The 22051-nt window shown below is 37.0% G+C and overlaps 1 protein-coding gene across 4 annotated transcripts in view; it reads left to right on the forward strand.

Moving 5' to 3' along the window:
- The window catches only part of NBEA (neurobeachin), a gene marked incomplete at both ends in the record, with an annotated part of 514126 nt that overhangs the window by 97479 nt on the left and 394596 nt on the right, over positions 1-22051 (forward strand). For all 4 annotated transcript variants that reach the window (XM_084292135.1, XM_084292133.1, XM_084292136.1 and 1 more), the window contains 2 exons: positions 3287-3408; positions 13351-13477. In XM_084292135.1, the coding sequence (XP_084148261.1) occupies positions 3287-3408; positions 13351-13477 (249 nt within the window). The remainder of the gene's footprint in view (positions 1-3286; positions 3409-13350; positions 13478-22051) is intronic.

Genomic DNA, 22051 nt, shown 5'->3' on the forward strand with positions numbered 1-22051 from the left:
CCCTGCCATGGTCAGGGATGCCACCCACTAGATCAGGTTGCCTAGGGCCTTGTGCAACCTGGACTTGAACACCTCCAGGGATGGGGCATCCACAGCTTCTCTGGGCAACCCATCCCAGTGCCTCACACTCTGAGTGAAGAATTTCCTCCTTCCTCCTAACCATCTACATCTCCCCTCTTTTAGTTTAAAACTATTTGCCCTTGTCATGTCATTATCTTACTGAGCAAAAAGTTGTTCTCTCATCTTTTGCATAAGACTCCTGAAAGTACTGAAAAGCTGCAAAGAGGTCTCCCCAGAGCCTTCTCTTCTTCACCCTGAACAACCCAAGCTCTCTCAGCCTTTCTTCATAGGAGAGGTGCTCCAGGCCTCTGATCAACTTTGTTGCCCTCCTCTGGACCCGCTATAACAGATGAGCATCCTTTTTGTGATGGGGGCCCCAGATCTGGACACAGCACTACAGATTGGGCCTCACAAGGGCAGAGTAAAGTGGCACAATCCCCTCCCTTGACCTGCTGCCCACTCCTCTGTTGATGCAGCCCAGGATACAGTTGGCCTCCTGGGCTGCAAGCATGCACTGCTGCCTCATGTCAATCTTTTTGTCCATCGGAACCCCCAAGTCCTTCTCCATAGGGCTGCTCTCAATGAGTTCACGCAGTCTATACTCCTGTCTGGGATTGCCCCGACCCAGGTGCAACATCTAGCAATAGCTCTGATAGTTTTCTTCATGCTTAAACCACCATCTCTTCTCTGTCAATACAGCTGTTAGTATGGCAGATTTCATTGGGGAAATAAACCGCCTGAAAATAGCTGTTTTTCACCTGGGGTATTTTTTGTCTATATTACTTCCCTCATCTTGTTTTATATTTAGCTGCTCAGACAGAATTACATAGGGTGGATTGAGTGAAGAATTAATAGCTGAGTTCTGAAAGAGAGAATTTCATTTGGTACTGCAATGTTAAAACCACGGTTAACCTCTCCTGCTCCAAAAGTAAAGCTGTTGTAAAATATGAATTTCTATTATGACATACACTGCTGTGACATTTCTGGGCTTCGGTGGCAAATCCTGATTAAATGTCTATCTTAAATTTCATTTTCTGTTAGATATATGTATATAAAAAAAAAATATTTTCAGGGCAAGAATTTCAAATATTCATCCCCATCTAAGGAGATGCAGCAATTTTCATCAGTTATTGGAAATCATATTGAAAATTCAGTTTTCAGTACTGACAATTGTACAGTGGCGTAAAGTTTCTTGATTGAAACGCATAGTAGTCATTCGTCTTTTCTTGGTCTGGATCTCTTTTCATATACCGCTCATCACTGACTGCACCTGTAAATCAAGAATTACAAGTTTCAAATTTATGTTTCTTGAGCAGTCCGTGTTGTATTATACCATGAAATTCTAGAGAGGAGTCATTCTCTGAAGTGGTCTGGAGGAAATGATTTATAAAATGATCCCAGCAACAAACATTTTGTTAGAGAAAAGGACTTAGTTTACAAGCATTGAATTGAGATTTTCAGTTGTGATGGGCATTGGTGCCATCAGTATCAACACAGAGAAATAGCATCATGTTTACCAGGCGTGATAAATATCTTTAAAGTTGGGTGCATTCTCCACATGTAACCAAAACTTCAGTGGTAATATGAAAGGGCTTAGAAGTCTGCTGCACCAATAATGAACTGCTGGTGAGAGCTATTTTAGTATTACAACTGAAGGTCTCCTCCCAGAACCGTGTTACATCACCAGTCTATTCCAGTAGCAAAACATTAGCCACTCCATTAGGAGGACACCCTATGATGGTGGTACCATTCCCAGGTATTATTCCTGTTTGTCATCAAACACCTTTTCCCCTGTCTCATGCAGGGAATTCTCTCACAGGAGGCAGGAGTTCTACGCCAGAGCATTTCCTTGAAATGTTTTGTATTGAGCAAACAGTAGCAGGCTAGTAGCATAATTTACGTTATTTATTTTATCTAGTCAAATGCTAGCATAAGCTGAGAATATTGCTGTATCAAATTTAAAAAAATTACTTTGAGTTCCTTATTGTTCTTAATTACCCATTTCTCTGTTCTTAAAACTACTTCAGCAATTGTCTTGCACTTTTCTGATGTATTTTACTACATAAAATACAGTGTAGAATCTTAGTGTGAGTCCTAGAATCTTTTGTCTCTATTGTCAATAGATTTGTGCCCATTCTCATTTTAAAGAGTAAAGGAATTTGTTGCTGGTAGTAGTATTTTGCATGGAATCAGCATAGATACCGTGCTGATACAGATACTAATGATCCTGTATTATATATATATTATAATACTAAATATTATTATATGTTATAATATATATTATATATGTATATTATGTATTATATATATATTATTATATACAAGTATTTCTAACTGTGATTGAAGGACTAGAAAGTATCGAACAGAATCACAGAATGGCTGAGGTTGGACCTCTGCAGGTCATCTGGTCTAACCGAGTATCTTAACTTAAAAATTGAATATGACTTTACTTTGTGTATAGTTATCATACTCAGTGAAAAATATTTTTCTTTTACTGGTATTGTAGAAAAAATATTTTAAATGACCTCAGAAGTTCATCTTGTCCAATTTCCTCCTTAAAGAAAGTCTTCCTTCAAAGGTAAATGTTTCAGGGCAGTGCTCAGGTATAAAGAAAAAAGTTTATGGAAATCTCTTTGTCAGTCCTTCAGCCCAGAGAAATAAAGCTTGGAAAAAAAAAAAAAAATTCTTCCAGGTCATACCTTATTATTAATTTATTTAACTATGGAGGTAAGATTTTGTTTCTTTCTAAGTGTTTGTAGGAAAAGAAAAGTCATAGTGCTCTAAGATTTCAGAGAACAACCTTTTCTTATACTATAGTTTTAAAAGTGAATCTCTGTTTTACTGCATTTTGAGATTAAGTTGATCTTACCGTTTAGGTTTCTAGATGCCATTAATACTTACCAAATGCCAAATTTATATTTTAATTTATGCATGTCATTTTCCTCTTTTTTTCCTCTTAATATTGCCCATTCACAAATGTAATTTCATGTCCTCTATCAGTAAATTTGAATAGTTAAAAATTATAGTATTTTAAAATGAATGGAAACTAATGCCTTTATTCAAAAACACTATTTAAAGTTTTTAAATCATCTTTGGTATTTGAGTGTTAGAGAAAATCTGCAGATTTATAGTAGAAATCCAGAAAGACATTATCTTTAACAGTACTTTTCAAAATATTTTTTTGACTTACTGTTTCCTTAATCTTTTTCCTTTTTTTCTTTTTTAGGCAATTGCATTGCCTCCTATTGCTAAGTGGCCTTATCAAAATGGGTTTACTCTTAACACCTGGTTTCGTATGGACCCACTAAACAATATCAACGTGGATAAGGATAAACCCTATCTCTACTGGTAAGTAGCTTATAACCTTTTAGTTATAGCTTCTTTTGGCTTTGTAATAACCATTTATTTTTTGAATTTGTCTTTAGTTTCTTACATGCTTTTTTCCCTCCAAAATATCTGCAGATTGTATACTTCATATTTTCTGTGTCAGAGGAGGCTTAGTTCTCATTCCATTTTAAAATATATTGATTTAGACTTTTTATCCACAACTGTAGCCTGTATTCACTTTTCTACTGAGAAGTGACATATAGAATATATGTCATGTTGTCATATATATGAATATATGTCATATTAGAATAATTGCCACGCGTACTCTAATTGCCACAAAATCCCTCTTTAATAAACATTTTTCTTTGATTATAGTGTTTTGTGTTGTGTTTTTTGTTTTGTTTTGTTTTGTGTTGTTTTTTAAACATAGCAGTAAATGAACCCTGCTAAGCTGCACTTTGAGTTCTCAAAGAACATCTGAATTTCTTTCTTCCAAAGAGTGTTCTGAGTTGGTTTCACCTTAAAATTACACTCTAAATAGTATTTTTATGAATATACTTCTTATTAGCTACAACCACAAGGTTTCCAATGGTTTCTTTTGAAAATGTCCATAGGTGGTATGACAACTATGATAAGTAACTTAATATAATCTCTATTTATTATATTTATTAGAATAAAAAGTCTAACAGGGTAAGGAAACCTTTTTTTATTTTAGTTTAGTTTATTTTTCCCCATGTGTGATGTGTACATTTTCTTGTTTTGAGTCAAATAACCCAGAACATATCAAAATATAGTCTATATATAGTCTATAACATATCAAAATATAGTCTGTATTTTCTTATCGCAGTTGGGAAGCTTGAGGAGAAAGTATAGCCACAATATGTGGAGAACTCACTTATTGTAGCACTTAAAAGATAACATCTTTAATAAACATACATATTTTGCTACATGTTCACACTTTTTAAATAACCTTTGGGCACATCTGTGCTAAATGAATGAGTTATCTCTGTGTCACGTGTGCATGCACACACACACTCTAATTGTAGTTCGGTGTCTCACTTTCTTTTGTTACCTCTTATTATGGGGTATACGTAAAATGAGATTATCAAGCATAGGACATGAAACTTCTATGACTAACAAGTTGAAACTTTGCAAGTGCTTCATATGAGACACTGAAAAGAATCAGTCTTACATAAATCACATACCAAAACTGAGACTGAATGTAATATGACTGTATGTAATAAGAGAACCTGAATCTGCTAGCCTCAGGAGGAAATTAGGGAACAATGCAAATACTTGTTGTTTTTATATAGTATCTTAAATTGAGTCATAATTAATAATTAAGAAAAGTATTCAAATTAAATTACCATCTAAGCTTCTGTAGGTAGATTTTACATTTTGCCATGAGAGGTTGAGTAATGGAGAGGCAATAAAAACAAGAAACTAAAGCAATGATTTCTTCTGTTTTGAATATGCTTTTTGATCGTGTAACATCTTCTTCTGTTTAACTAGGTGTAACATGTATCGTACAAATTAACTCTTCATAGTTTCTTCTTTAAAGTCATCTTTTAAAGAATCTTGACTTTTTAAAAGCAAACAAACAAACAAACAAAAAAAAACCAAACAAACCAAAACAACAACAACAAAAACAGTAATGTACTTGCATGAAAAACTTTAAAGACTGATTTTGAAACAGAGGTGCTGAAAACAGGGTCAGCTACAGTAGGTTCCTCAGGACCTTGTCCAGTCAGATTTTGAGTCTGTTCGTGAATGGAGACATCATAACCTCTCCAGGCAACCCATTCCAGTGTTTGACCTCAAAATAGATTTTTTTTTTTTTTTTTTAACTTTAATTTAAATGGAATTTCCTGTATTTCAATTTGTGCCTGTTGCCTCACATACTGTCACTGGATACCATTAAGAAGTCATCTCTAGCTCTGTCATCTTTAGTCTCCACCCTTCGGGTATTACATGTGGATAAGATCCTCCTGCCCCCTTTGAATTCTCTTCTCCAAGGTTTAATAGTCATTTCTCCAAGACTTAATAGTCCTTTGATCCTCTCCTCAAGTTAGAGACTGATTATTCAGTCATCTTGGTGGTCCTTTGCTGGACTTTCTCTGGTATGTCCACATCTTTCTTGTACTGGGGAGCACAGAACTGGACACAGTACTCCAGGTGTGGCCTCAGCAGTGTTGAGGAGAGGAGAAGGACCACCTTCCTTGACCTGTTGTCCATGCTCTTCCTAATGTGGTCTGGCATGCCATTTGCCTTCTTTACCCAAGGGTGCCATATGGGCTTGTGATCAGCTTACAGTCCACCTGGACCACCAGGCCCCTTTCTACAAAGCTAATTTCTGCTTGGTCCCCAATATCTATTGCTGCTTGAGGTGTTTTCTCCCCGGGAATAGGACTTTGGACATTCCTTTGTTGATCTTTATGAGATATTTAGCCCATTATTTGAGCCTGACAAGGTCCCTCTGAATGGCTGTACACTTTCATGGTATATCAACCACTCTTCCCATTTTTGTATCATCTCTACACTTGGTGAGGATGCACTCTACCCCACCATTCAGGTTAATGAAGATGAACAAGATTGGACCCAGCATTGACCCCTGGGGTACTCTGATAGTAACTGTCCTCCAACTGGACTCAATGCCACTGACAATATCACTTTTAGCCCAGCATTTCAGCCACTTTTCAGACTGCCTCGGTCTACTTACATAGATCATTTTTCATCTGATACATTCACTATGATAGAATGTTGAAAAATCTTTGCAAAAAATCAGGATAAACAATATCCACAGCTTCATCCACCAAGCCAGTCATCTCATCATATTAAGTTATCTGTTTGCTCAAGGATGGTTTCCAATTTGTAAATCCATGCTGACTACTTCAAGTCACCCTAGGTATGATCCATGTGCTAAGTGAGTACAGAAAGAATTGTCCAGAGACCCTTCTGGTGGGAGAGAGCTGTTATATGAACTTGTCTATAATGTGAAACCTTATGCTTAGAAATGGAGAAGGGAGGTAAAGGAGTCCTTTCACATTTCCCAGATGTGAGGGAAAACTATTGTTTTGTAATTAGATGAACACTAGATGCTGCTTCAAGAACTGAGAGCCAATTTGTTATATACATATACATGTAGTTGTTTCCTAGAATGGTGTTGAGCAGCTGCTAAGTGAGAGTTTTAATACTTGTGTATTAAAGCAGTTACTGTAACTTACCAATTACAAAATGAATGATAACAATACTGAAAGGAAATTCTTTGACATTTGTATGGGTGCTAAATAGAAATAAAAAAACAGACTTTGTTAAAGAGCAGTCAGGTTCAAATGGTAAGGTGAACAGAATTCAATAGCACGAATTTTTAATACAAGCAATTCGAGGTCATATACACGTACCTAGCAGTGAATAATGGGTGCCATGCTTACAGAATCAGTTGTTATGTATTAGAAAGTTGAAATTACAGAAGGATCTTCGGAGTTATTGTAGGTAACCAACTGACCATAAACTGCCTTTTCACTGTTCTGACTGTAAGAACTAATGTAACATTTTCAAGGAACAAACAGAGAAAAGAGTGAAGGTGATATGGTTGCTTCCTGAAATCTTGGCAAAAGCATTGCTGGAATGCCATTTATAGTTGAAAATTGCTGCTTCTTTTAGGAGACCATGTTAAAATTGGGTAGAATTCAAAGAACACTTGGGAGTGAACTGTGCTCTGGAATACACGTTTGATAATGAAACTTTCCAAGAAAAAAAAATGGGGGGGGGGGGAGGGATAGGGGGAGGAGGAGGAAGAGAGGAAGAGGAATGTAATTAAGGATGATCTTGACTTCTGTTTTCAGAATGTAAGCAAAAATCTCATGATTATGGATTGTTAAATATGAGATCTGGTGGGTAAAAAAAACAAATTTTTAGACACAGTCCTATGGTCACTATAACTATTACAATTATAATAATACACAGTATAATATTAATCAGGATTCAATAAATCATTGGAATTGTTCCCTTAAAAGTGGGATATAAACTGTGAAAATTTAGGGCTATCTTCAAGCACCCAGTTGGGAAGTCTCAACACTCTAAGTCTCTATATTTACTTCTGCTAAAAACAGAGATAGGGCGACATCGCATCCAAGTAATTTCAGGAGTTAGACAGACTCAACACAGATATTAAGATTTATTTTTTTTTTCCATTTTTTATTCTATTTTGAGATGCTCTATTTCAATTTGTGTATTATGGTCTGTAAAGAAATTAGAGGGTGAAACTTAGGCTAGATTGTCATAAATTTAGAGTTTTGTCCTTAAAAAAAATCCAAGTGCTTTCACAACCATGTAACGGAAGAAAGACTAAAGTTTCTGAAACAATTTTCTAAATTCCGTTTTTAAAGATATAGGGACAATAAGTATCAAAGAAAGCCTTCCAGACTTTTCATTCCATCTCTGGTGCTAATAATAATAGAGATAATGCTAAACAGTTGCAAAAGCATATAGTGGAACTCCAGAATTAGTAGAAAAAGAAGTCATTTTTTCCTTCAGGCAAGAATTAATTAGGATACTGAGACTGAGAACATATTATCTTAAATGCTCCTATTTTAAATTGCTTATAAAATCATAAGCTAAAGAAACTGGACTCATTAAACAGTTTCACCAGTGGATGGAAGATTGCTTACCTGCTATTGAAGTGTAACAGCATCCAGTAGCTGCTTTGAGAAAAGAGATGAAATGAAGCTGATAACTGTTTTTATGAACTATCTGTAATAAAATCTTATACCAGCAGCTATGGGAAGTAGTGTAATGCTCATTAAACCACGTGGGGGTTGACAGTATTGTTCTTGTCTCCTCTGTGCATTTTCTTTTTGTATGTGGCAAGTTCTACATGTGTAGTAAGGCAATTTACGTGTACTATCCTAGAGAAGAGTCCTACCCTACTTTACTTTTGGCAAGAAAGAAAATGTGAAAATTAACATAATCTTTATATTATAATATTGAGGTAAACAGAGAACATATTTGTGTTCTCAGTTTCTCAACTATGGTTATATGAGAATGCTAATTAATGGGGGGGAGGGGGGAGTGAAATCTTGATTGGTATTGGCAAGCCTTCATGTTTAGAAAATCATTCTATTCCACGATGGAGAGAGCTGTCCTGCTCAGAAATGAGATATTACTTCATTATTTCAGTGCTTTCTTGTCTTCAAATGCTGAGCTTCAGGAAGTTACACAACCAAGGACATTTCAGTATTTAAAATTTCAGGAACAGTCCAGTTTGACCACAGTGGTGACAAAATCAATCCAATAACTGTGGGGTAAAAGGGAAAAAGTTAAGAGGTGTAGACATTTCTTCAAAACCCACCACGCCTTTTTCTTTTTTTTTTTCTTTTTTTTTTCTTTTTTTTTTTCTTTTTTTTTTTCTTTTTTTTTTTTTTTCAGGGTGTTGTCGATGTGTAACAAAATATTTATTAGTTTCTGTTAAAAGTTGTAGTATGCATTTTACAAAATGTTAATAATGTTTTATGAGATAAAAAATGATGGCATTTTATCAGATAAAAACATAATGGCATTTACACTTATTGGCTGTTTGCAACTTAAAAAAAAACAACACATTTTATTTGACATTTTTAATCAAATAATACTACACCATATGTCAGAATGTAATGAATCTGTGCATTATTTTTTTTCACTATCCTTGAAAATCTGATTCTGTTAGCCAAAACTATTTTAGCTTATAGAGATAACATATGTTGCTGAGAAACAAATTTGGCATTGTGAGAGATGCAGCTATCCTGTGAAAAGTTCTTTGAATGCCACGAAGCCCAAAGGAGGTAAATCAAAATCTCAAACTAGCCCACAACATATCCAATTGTTTGTATTGTCAAGGCTGCATTTTTACATGTTTAACCTTTATTTTATTGTATAGAATTAGTACTGTGGTATTGTACGTTATTTGTTTAGATGGGTAATGCAGGTTATATCTATATATGGGTAGTATTCTCCCCTGAGACTGTTCACTGATGCTTTTTGTTGTGGGATATGCCTGCCTCTGGGGTCATTGTGAAAGCTAAATCCTTGAAGTAGATCTGTGTTGAAACTAATTCTCAATAGACAAAGGAGAATGGCAGTGCTATAAATTGTCTTCACTTTTGAGGTTGGTTGTGATGGGCAGCACACTTTTTTTTTTTCCTGTTCATTCTTAGATTATGTCTTAGGTTTATTTAGGCTTATTAAAATAGTGTCTTGTTTTTGCTAGGAGGGTTGTGTCAAAACCTATACGAGGACTGTGGCAGAGGAGTGTGCTCCTTCCAGAGTGGCAGCTGGAGGGCAGCAAGAGTTCTGTACCACATGCAGAGGCAGACAGAAGAATGAAGAAAAAAAAAAAAAAAAACAAAACACAGTCTGAATTTGGGAAAATAAAGCTTCAGTAGCACCTTAATATTCTGCTAAAGGGAAAGAACAAACCAAAACAAGGCTCCAGGCCAGCAGAACCACACTGATGACCAGATATCACAGAATCATGGACTGGCCTGGTTTGGAAGGGACCTTAAAGATCATCTAATTCCAACCCCTTGGCCATAGTCACCCACTAGATCAGGTTGTCAAGGGCCTTATCCCCCATCCAGCCTGACCTTGAACACCACCGGGATTGGGGCATCCACAAGTTCTCTGGGCAACCTGTTCCAGGGCCTCACCACCCTCAGAGTGAAGAATTTTCTCTTAACCTCTAATCTACATCTCCCCTCTTTTAGCGTAAAAACATTCACCCTTTTTCTATCATTATCTGCACAAGTAAAAAGTCACTGCATTTTTTTATAAGCTGCCTTTAAGTATTAAAAGTCCTCAATGAGGTCTCCCTGCGGGCCTCCTTCTTCAGGCTGAACATCGCCAGATCCTCAGCCTCTCTTAATCATTACTCCAAATGGGGCCTGACGAGGGCAGAGTAGAGGGAGACAATCAGTTCCCTAGACCTGTTGGCCATGCCTCTGTTGATGCAGCACAGGATGCAAGTCTATAATTTGGAGACCACTATGTCATGTGGGACCGTGTCAAAGGCCTTTCAAAAGTACAGGTAGATGACATCAGTCAGTCTTCCCTTGTTTACTGATACAGTTACTCCATCATAGGAGGCCACCAGATTGGTCAGGCATGATTTGCCATTGGTGAAGTCATGCTGGCTGTCCTGGATCACCTCCTTATCTTGCACATGCCTTGACATTGCTTCGAGGAGGATCTGTTCCATGATCTTCCCAGGCAGAGAGGTAAGGCTCACTGGTATGTAGTTCCCTGGGTCCTCCTTTCTACCCTTTTTAAAAATGGGAGTGATGTTTCCTTTTTTCCAGTCACTGGGGACTTCGCCTGACTGCCAGGACTTTTCAGATATGATGGAGAGAGGCTTGGGAATTCCATCAGCCAGTTCCCTTAGTTCCTCTGGGATGCATGGCATCAGGCCCCATAGACTTGTACCTGTTCTGTTTCATCAGGTGTTTGTGAACGTGCTCTTTACTTATAGCAGGGGGCAGTGTTTGCTCACCCAATCCCCAGCTAGAGGTTCATGGACTCAAGAAATGTGGGAAGGCAAACTGGCAGTGAAGATTGAGCAAAGAACTTGTTAGGTACCTCTGCTTTCTCCATATCTGTTGCTACCAGTTCTCCCTTCTCATCAGAAATATTACACTCATCTTGACCTTTCTTTTCTAGCCAATGTAAGTATCGCACCCCTTCTCATTTGCATCCCTTGCCAAGCTCAGTTTCATTTGTGCCTTGGCTTTCCTGATCCCATCTCTGCACATCTGGATGGCATCCATTTACTGTTCACAGGCCACATATCCCTGCTGCCGCTGCCTATTTGCTTCCAACACCTCAGTTTGACCAGCAGGTCCTTGCTCAGCCATGCTGGTGTCTTACCTTCTCTGTTTGATTTCCTAAACACGGGGATGGAGGGCTCTTGTGCTCTAAGAAAAACGTCCTTAAAGAGTTGCCAGATCTGTACAGCTCCTTTTGACCCTAACTTCCAGGGAATCTTGTTCACTAGGTCTTTAAATAGCTCAAAGGTTGGTCTTTGGAAGTTCAGGGTCCTGACTTTGCCCTTTGCCAGGCCCATGCTCCTCGAGATCATAGACTAAAACAGGGTTTGCTCACTGCAGCCCAGACTGCCTCTGATCTCTGACTTCATCTGCACTGGTGATCACCAGGCATGTGATATGAGGCATAGTATGCTGCAACTCAAAAGATGACTTAAATCGAGACTGTAAATAAGGACCTCTGCACAAGGACATGCTGGTGTGGAGAAGAGTATGTCTATAGATGTTCATATTCCTGTTCGCTTTAGCGAACACTGTTTTTTCCATTTAGTATAAGTTTTCTAATTATTAACATAAAAGAGCAGCTTTCTGGAACTTGAGAATTTGAAAGTCATTTTTTGACCCCTTTAAAAAAATTACTTCAGAAAAAAACATCTAAGATCTGGCCACCTCAGCATCTAGTCACGCCACCTATCTTGTAAAGCTTATTTTTTTTCTCAGCAGGTTATGGTTTATCAGCTATATTCTTGACAGTGAAGAAAGAGGAAAATATTTTTTTCTCCATTAATGTACATATACAGATTTAACTATATGTTTCTGAAGATGGAATTAAGTATATAATTATGCATTTTTTTGCATATTGAAATCAGGATGGTATTAGTATAGTGGGATAGATTAAAGATGTAGAGTTTCAGCAGCTATTAAGTAAGATGAAATTTGAACTCTTTGCATGTGATTCTCACCTCCTAATGGCACTACAAAAACAAACAAGTAAATGTGTTTAATGAAAATATTCCAACAGTAAAACCATTTAAAACATCATTATTGTAATAATATGAAATTATTTTGAAAGCAGACTGCATTAATGAAATGAGAAAGTGTTAATTACTGGGCTATATGAGTATATGCAAATGTTCATATATTTGTAATTACTCTTTTTTTAATACTTTAAAAACTGCATTTCAAATTTATGGATGAACTTCACCATTTAGAACCAATGTATTTCAGCCATTGGTTATGTTTTGTATCTTAACTTGTAACTTTTAGACTAAAATTTTTGTAAATTGTGCTCTGTATTAATGATAATACACTTCTTTTTATTGTACACAAAAGGGAATAAATAACATACCTGACATAGCAGTAAATGTGGGATTAACATTTTAAAAATCCCGTGTTTGATTTAATTCATTAATTTCCACCAACTACATTTGCAAAATGTCTTTTAAGAAGTTCAGAATATCTCTTTACAATATTTTTGATTTCAAAAACACATAAAGAAATGTATTAGCTTTCAGCTTTTTCTATCTTTATGATGTTTGCCACAGGAAAGCTGAAAACCTTTATTAAACTTACTTTTTAAAAATTGCAATCCATCATCTAATTAAAATAAATCTATTACTCAGAGGTTTACAACTTCATAGATCATTGTCCTAACTAAATCATCAGTCCTGAAAAAGAAATAATTCTTGTGCATAGTAATTACCCTGAATCCAAACTTACATGTCATACCAATTGTGTTGTTCTCCTAGCCCCTTGAAACTGCAAGACATCTTTCAAAATCTAAGCATAGCATTTGTTTTTGTGATGGATTTGCATTTACAGCTTAAATCAGATATAATATTTGAAATTATGATGGATTAGAAAAATTAGGGCAAAACCTGAAAATATGAGATTTGCCATCTTGCATTTCTGGAAACTGAGGAAAAAATAAATAAATATTGATTTTTAGAACATAGCCTGGAATCAAGTTCATGGTGAAGCTAGTAGCAAACCACTGATTGTTCCTCCCCACCAAGACAGGGCGGGGAGAGAGGATGAATAAGAAATTAAATTCACTGTTCCAAAAGCCAATTTCTTTTCTTCTCATGGCACTTTAGAGTGTATTTGAACCTTTTTTTATTATATGATAGATGTTATTTTTCTAATTTCTGTAATAATCTTTTCTTTTCAGTTTCCGCACTAGTAAAGGTGTTGGGTATTCTGCTCATTTTGTTGGCAACTGTTTAATAGTTACATCGCTGAAGTCAAAAGGCAAAGGTTTCCAGCACTGTGTGAAGTATGACTTTCAGCCACGCAAGGTAAGCAAAATAGTATTCACAGTTAAGAATAACGTTGAAAATGTGACAAAATGCTTTTGGAAAGAAGTACTAAAATCATTTTAGTGATATGGCATCTGTAGATAAAATCTGTAATTTCTTATTTATAATTAGCTTCTCTGTCATGTAGAGTGTTATGTCAGTTACAGGCTACAATCAGTTTAAAAATAATAATAATTTATGAAGTTACCTTTCTATAAAGTTAACTTGTTTTTAAAAATACTGCTCAATTAGCTTCAGATGCTGAAGAATTTTAAGTATTTGTGAAATGGTTGTATTTCATTTTATAAGGTCTGTATGTTACAGAAGTAATTCTTTTTCTGAACATTCTGTACTTGGTAACATTGGTGACAATGCCTGGAACAATTTTGCTGGCAGTGTTAGAATTTTGCATATCTGTGTTGCTGGGAGAAACAAGGATCTGAACTTTTTCTATATTGGTGACGTTTTGGGATTTCTCATTTTTTATAGTAAGTCTTGATTATTTCTCTAGATCATATTAGTGTTTCTTTCTGCTGTATGTCTAGTAGTGTCTGGTAATCCTAAGAGAACAGTGATTCTGCTGGCTTCAAAGATTTCAGTTAGTTGGCTGCAGCATTAACTTTCCCATACAGCGATCATTTTTTGTTTGTCATTGATAACATTCCTGTATGTATTTTGCTGTGAAGATTTGATTTGATTTGATTTGATTTGATTTTGGCTTTAGGATTCCTACACTGAATTTCAGCACAGTCTTTTATATTTTAGCAAGATATTCTTTTTACTATGAAGGACTGTAGTTTCCTTCATGCCAAACTTGGAAAATGATAACTCTTGCTATTCTACCTAAAATAGTTAATTATGAAATACTAGTAAATGTCTATCTCATTATATGATTATCAGTGTCAAATCATCAGCTGATCTGCTGAAGTATATCCAAATACATCTTTCATGACAGTTTTATATTTCTCCTAGATCTTGCTTCATACACTTTGTGTCATATGTCCAATTTTAGAAAGCATTTGGAATAAATCATTATATTTGCAAGTATTTTTGTGTGCCTGTGGTGGTTTTACCCTTCTGGACAGCTGAACTCCATCCTAGTCACTCTTTCACACCCACTCTTCAAAGGAAGAGAGGAAGAAAATATGATGGAAAGGGCTGAAGAGTTGAGATCACTCACCAATTAATGTCACATGCAAAACAGACTCAGCCCAGGGAGATTAATATAATTTATTGCCTACCACTAGCAGACAAACCTAATGAGAAACTAAAAGAAAACTGAAAACACCTCCCCCCATTCACCCTCTTCTATGTCCTCCCTCCAAGTGGCACAGGGAACAGCGAGGGAATGGGGGCTGCAGTCAGTCCCTGATGCTTTGTCTCCAGCGCTCCTTCACAGTCCCTCTCTGCCCCTGCTCCACGTGGGGTCACTCCCATGGGATGCTGTCCTTCCTGAACTGAGCCTGTGGGGGTTGCCCACAGGCTGCAGCTCTTCAGGAACTGCTCCCACATGGCTCCGTCCCACGGGGTCCATCCCCCAGGAGCAAACTGCTCCAGCACGGGTCCCCCACGGGTGGGCGGCAGCTCCCCCAGCCCCCTGCTTCTGCGTGGGCTCCTCTCCACGTGCTGCAGCTCCGGCCCGGGGCCTGCTCCTGCAGGGGCTCTCCATGGGCCGCAGCCTCCTCCAGGGCACATCCACCTGCTCCACCGGGGGCTCCTCCACCCATGGGGGGGCTGCAGCGTGGAGATCTGCTCCATGTGGGACCCATGGGCTGCAGGGGGACAGCCTGCTTCACCAGGGGCCTCTCCACAGGCCGCAGGGGAACTGCTGCTGCCTGCCTGGAGCACCTCCTGCCCTCCTGCTGCACTCACCTGGGGGCTGCAAGGCTGGTTCGCACTCCTCTTCCCCAGCTGCTATTGCACAGCAGATTTGTTCCCTATTTTAAATCTGCTTCCAGAGGCCCAAGCAACATTGCACACTGGCTCAGCTCTGGCCAGCGGCAGGTCCCTTTTGGAGCCAGCTGGAGCTGGCTCTGATGTGACATTGATTGAGTAGCTGCTGGGCTCTGCTCATAGAGGTGTTCCCTGCAGCGCCCTACTACCAAACCCAAAATTGTATCTCAGGAAGAGCTAATTTTGTCACAAGACATACTCTTTTCTAGCATCTGCTTAGAGATGTAAACATTTCAGCAATAGCTTTTGCCAAAACCATCCTCATCAAGCTTCTGAATAATCAATTTAAAAATATATTTTTGTTGAATCACAGTAGAATTTATGTTCAAGCCACCTGGTCATAAAGGTCAGAAAGATATTATGTTATTGTGGAGATCTTCCCACTGTTAACTGTCATGTGACACCCTAGGCAGTATAATATGAAATCTTTTAAGACAGGTATTAAGCAGTTATTTTAGGTTTTAATTAATGTATTTTAACAGCATTTTATAATTGTGTGTTTACAAAAAATACTTGAGAAACTTTGTCATAATGTCTCTAATATAAAATGTGAGTGTAGATTAATAGAATGACCTCTTGACAGAAAAAGTATGAACAGAAAAGCAATTTAGTCAAGAACAAACAGCTTTTTTTTTTTTTTTTTTTTTTTTTTCTTCTGGTGTTTTTAATCCGGAACACCTTTCCTAGTAGTAGTATAGATTAAAATTACATTCTACGTTTTGGAAAGATTGTATTCTTAGTGTGAAATTCCTCCTTTCTCCAATTGTACTGTGCTATGAAGTAAGAATATCACTTTCTCAGAAGTGGGTGATTAAACTTAAAAGATTTCAGCAGTATAAAAATTGACAGGCTCTTATCTAACTAGAGGTGTCTTTGGGTATTACCTAAGGAAGCTTCTTCTTATTACAGCAGAGAAGCATGGTATTTCTGGATTTTTGAGAAAATGGTATAGGGAATGAGATTTCAGGATGAAATTATAGGAAAATTGTATTATTGACATGTAAAATAATAATAACAATAAAAAAGGTAAGCAAATTTTTCAGCTTAAGCTTGAAAAAAAATATGAAAGAGTATAGAAGTTTGTTTGGATCATAGTGTCATAGTAAAGTCCTGAAAACCATGTCCTTAAATACAGAATATATGAGAAATCAACTAACCATTGGTACGACATTATAAAGAGCATCCAGGTTAATGAGACAGGTAGTAGGAAACTATGAGACATACATATATAGTCGTTTCTGCACATCTAAAAATATACATGTATATATATAAATGAAACTGTAATTGCTGTCTTAAAGGAAGATTTTCACATAACAGAAATATGAGATATGTTGACTTGATAGTCAAAGAATCACAGAATGGGTGAGATTGGAAGGGACCTCTGAAGATCATCTAGTCCAACCCCAACTTTAACGAGTGTCAGTGGATGCTCATTTAAAATTGCACTTACAGTTAGGAGTGAAGTCCTGTATTAAAGACATTAATAATAATACCAGTTTAGGTAAATAAATTCACTGTAACAATAAATGAGTTTCTGAATGCTGAAAATCACTAAGTAGAGAAAACATGCTATTCAAATTTAATTGCATGATGAGGATGGTTATAACATAGGTAATGGACTAGGAAACATAAAGAGAAGCTTATCTTACTTTGATATGAACTGGGTGACGTATTACTGAGATGAGAATTCAAACTTCTAAATGTCAGCAACATTTGGATTTATTTCTTTTTGAAACTTTTAGAAAACTCAAGAGCTGCATCTCGCTTGACTTGGTCACACAAAAAAAAGAAAAAAAAAGAAAAAAAAAGAAAAAAAAAGCAGAATGCACTTAGATATGTGGGATATTTTTATTTTAAAGGAACTACAAAACAAACAAACAAACAAAAACACTGCTTTTTAAAAAAATAAAAACATTAGAAAAAAGTTTTTCTAATTAGAAGTTAAAAAGATGGAAGCAGTTAAAAGATGGAAGAGTTTGATAGTGTTGAAGCTATTTCTTAAAGACAAATATACAGAAGGCTGAACAAATATACACTTAGTCCAAAAAAAATCAATGGGAAGCTTAAAAGCTCATCAGAATGTATCTGAACACAGATAAATAGCAAAGCAGAGACTATTGTAAACAAAAGAAAATCTTTCAGAAGATGTAAGTTGCATCAAAGTAAAGAATGCGTAGAAAAGTATGTTATAGCAAATTATATGTGAAATGAGAAGAATATATTTTTTTTTACTCCATAAGGACAGTCATATGACTAATGCATAACAGGAGCCTTTGAAGAACAATGTTGTAACAAAAAGGCTAAATGAATTAATTGCATCATTGTTTACTACAAGACAATGGGAATGAGTCAGAGGAAGTGTTTCAAATTGAAATTTCAGTTGAAGAGGTATAGAAATCAATATAAGAAAGAGTAATTAGTTGTCAGGACCATACAGTAGGCACTGTGAAGTTCTATAGGAACTTGAATATGAAATTTGCCAAAATTTTAATTATGGTATGTAATGTATTTTGCCAAACAGTGGGTGATGGAAAATGATACAAAAGGCTTTGTCCATTACTTAGAATTACATATTTGTTACTTCTGCCTGGTTTCTAAACTATCAAAATGAGGCAGAAGCTAGAAAAAAATAATGAAAGAAATTATTAGAAAATAAATAAATAAACATATTTTGGACAAAGTAGTACAGTACTGCACTACATGTTTTGTCTCCAAGTTCTGTTGGAGGATTCTTACTGTGCATAAGAGCAGGTTTGTGAGCCATTTGTTAACCGTATACACCAGTATGTGGATTGCCCAAGAACTTAAAGCATTTTACTCCTCTGAAGGCCTTAAAGAAATTAAATTGTCATGTGGTAAGATAATTGATATTTGTTAAAATACAGGGATGAGAAGGATATAAATTGAGAGAGCAAGAAGCTCAAAAAAACTTGATTTTCCTGTCAATGTGAATGCAATATGAATTTAACTTTCAGTTTGTCATCATCTATTGCGGGATGGTATTTCAGCATCTATTTGCATCTAGTATCAATCAAACTATAAGGAGTAATGTAGCTTTTCAAAGCTTGTTATATCTAGATTCGTACTAGTGATAAATATGACAAAAGGAGTAAACCATTTTTTGAACAATACTCGGTACAAAGAAATAATAATGTAAGATGTAAATTTAGTTAATCCAAGTGCAGGAGGCAAAAGAATTTTTTTTATGGGATTAGTTGTGGAGCTGGGACAAATTGTGTGTACAGACACTTGTGTGTGCATACATGTATGCAACTAAAGAAAATCATAGAATTATAGAATGGCTCAGGTTGGAAGGGACATTAAAGATCACCTAACTCTAACCCCCTGCCATAGACAAGGATGACACTACATCAGGTTGGCCGAGGCCCCATCCAGCCTGGCATAGAACACCTCCAGGGACAAGGCATCCACAGCTTCTCTACCTCACTACCCTTACAGCAAAGAATATCCTCCTAATGTCTAGTCTAAATCTATTGTCATCAGTTTAAGACCATTCCCCCTTGTCCTATCATTATCCACCTGAATAAAGAGTCCCTCTCCATCCTTTTTATTAGACCCCTTTAAGTATTGAAAAGCCATGATGAGGTCTCCCCAGAGCCATCTGTTTAGGCTGAACATCTCCAGCTCTCTCAGCCTTTCTTCACAGGAGAGTTGTTCCAGCCCTCTGAAAATCTTTGTGGCCCTCCTCTGGACTTGCTCTAACAGCTCCCCCTCCTTCTTGTGCTGGGAGCCCCAGACCTGGATGCAGCACTCCAGGAAGGGCCTCATGAGGACAGAGTAGATGGGGAGAAGGGCCTCATGAGGACGGAGTAGATGGGGACAATGCCCTCCCTCCACCAGCTGCTGGTCATACCTCTGTTGATGCAGCCCAGGATGCAGTTGGCCTTCTGGGCTGCAAGCATGCACTGCTGGCTCTTGTTGAGCCTTTCGTACACCAGAATTCCAAAGTCCCTCTCCACAGGACTGCTGTCAATGAGTTCTCCTAGTCTGTGCTCATGTCTGGCATTTGCCCAACCCAGGTTCAGCGCTTAGACTTGTTGAACCTCATTAGGTTCACTTCTCTAGCTTGTCCAAGTCCCTTTGAATGGCATCTTTTACTTCTTTGGTATCAACTGAACCACTCAGCTTGATGTCATCTGCAAACTTGCTGAGGTTGCACTCAATCCCATCATCTATGTCATTGATGAAGATATTGAAAAGCACCAGTCCCAAGACAGACCAAGGAACACTGATTGTCACCAGCCTCCACCTGGACGCTGTGTATGGCCATTGAGCCACTTTCTTAATCACCAGCTGGTCCACCCTTCAAATCCGTATCTTTCCAGTTTAGAGACTGGGATGTCATATGGGACCATGTCAAAGGCCTTACAGAAATCCAAGGAGATGACATAAATTGGTCTTCCCTTGTCAACTGATGCAGTTACTCCATCATAAAAGGCCACCAGATTGGTCAGGTATGATTTACCTGTGAAGCCACACTGGCTGTCCTGGATGACCTCCTTGTCCTGCATGTGCTTTAACATTGCCTCCAAGAGAATTCGTTCCATGATCTTGACAGGCACAGAGGTGGAGCTCACTGGTCTGTAGTTCTCCAGGTCTTCCTTTCTACCCTATTAAAAATGGAAGTGATGCTTCCCTTTTTCCAGTCACTGGGGACTTTGCCTGACTGCCATGATTTTTCAATTATGATAGAGTGTGGCTTGGCGACTGCAGCACCCAGTTCCCTCAGGACCCTTGGATGCGTGCCATCAAGGCCCATAAACTCGTTAAGTTGCATCAAGAGGTCCTGAACTTGCTCTTCACTTACAGTGGGCTCCCCCAGCCCTTGCCTAGAGGTTTGGGGACAGGAGATCTGGGAAGCCTGACCACCAGTGAAGACCGAGGCAAAGAAGTACCTCTGCCTTTTCCCCATCTGTCATTACCAGTTCTCCGTCTTCATTTGTCAGAGGCGCTACACGCAAAAACAAATTCAATGTGTTTTTTAGAGCTTGCCTTGGAGATCGGAGCAACAGATGTAAATAGTGCTCTGAAGCAGTAGCTATGCTAAAGATTCAAAAAAAATGCATGACAGGAAGGAGATTTTGACTAAAAGAAAATGCATATGCAAGGAATGCTGGTTACCATGCAAATAAAAAAAAATAGTAAAATGATAAAATCTGTGGGTTTTTGCTTTTTTTAAATAAAGCTTGACATGCACACCAATGCTATCAAAAGATGGTATTGCTCATGTTTTGGGATCTGTGGACAGTGTTGCAACAGAAGATTAATGAGCTATTTGTTTCTAAACAAATGGGTCATCTATTAAGTTTATTCTACACACAACGGGACAAGCTGCACACCAGCTTGCAGACTGGTATGTTGTCTGAAATGCTCTTAAAGCATTGTAAAAGGAAAAAAATCATAGAATATACGTGGACAGAACTTGGAGGTTATCGTTATCAGATTATTACAGAAGTAATTGTAAATATAAGTAAATAGCTATAAAAGATACAATTTTTAATAATGCCATTGCAAAGAATGTCTCATCTCAGGAAAATCATCATCATCACTAAGTGGAGATTATTGTTGAATAAACTTTGAATGAAAGAGGACGAATTTTTCATCTAACATATTTTTGTTAGGTGACGTGGAAGATTCAGAAAAGAAGCATTGACTAAAGCACTGACTAAAAGTAGTTGCATGGTTTGCACTTAGCTTAGTCAAGTTAAATTTCAGGGGTCTCAGTGATTAATTTTCTGCTGAACTTATTGAGGTGTTCCTTTGTGAAATATAATCTTCCTACAAAAGGGAAAATATTTTTCCTCCCTGGGGTCTACAAAATTTCAGCCCACAAGAATTACTTTGTTCATTTTTGCTTGGAAAAAAATAATTAGGCAGGTCACACGTGACTTCAGAAGACAAAGCTGCAGTGGTATGTCCTTAATCTAGTATGACCCAATAAATCTGTTTACTTGGACATGAAGGAAGTGATATAATCTTATGTACTATTGTACAATGAGTAGGATTTTTTTTACCCTCCTGTTAACTGTAAGTTTTTAAGTGGAAAAAGTGAAAATACATTTTTAAAGACCTGGAAAACAGATGTGGAAAAATGTGCATTCTAATATGCATATAAAAATAAAAATATAAAAAATGAAGCTCAGTTTAAGGACTACTGCAAAGATTATTGAGAATATATATTTTGCTGCATGCTTTTTTATTTCTAATTATGTGCCTTCTCTCATTTCAAAAGCAACAAGCAAAAATGTTTTTACTTTTATTTCCTCTGATACAGAGAGGGAAATTTTTATATTAGTAAGATCTGTATCTGTTAAACCTGCCTCAGAGAGTGAGTCACCAAGTGAATCAGAAACCTGTACTAAGGTATTGTGTTGAGAAATTAAAAAAAATATATGGATACAAGTTAGTTGGGTATGTCCTTATTTGTTATTTGATGAGGGACAGAGAAATCTTTGCAAAGAAGTATAATATTAATTTTCTAAAAGTACTTTATTTCCCTAAGAAAATAAATAAATAAATAAATAAAAAGAATAAATCTGCATCATTTTACTTCATACTTAATACAAAAATATCATCCATTAACAGCGGAGAGTCTTGAGA

This window comes from Netta rufina, assembly GCF_964035555.1.
Source record: "Netta rufina genome assembly, chromosome: 1".
NCBI classification, from domain to species: domain Eukaryota; kingdom Metazoa; phylum Chordata; class Aves; order Anseriformes; family Anatidae; genus Netta; species Netta rufina.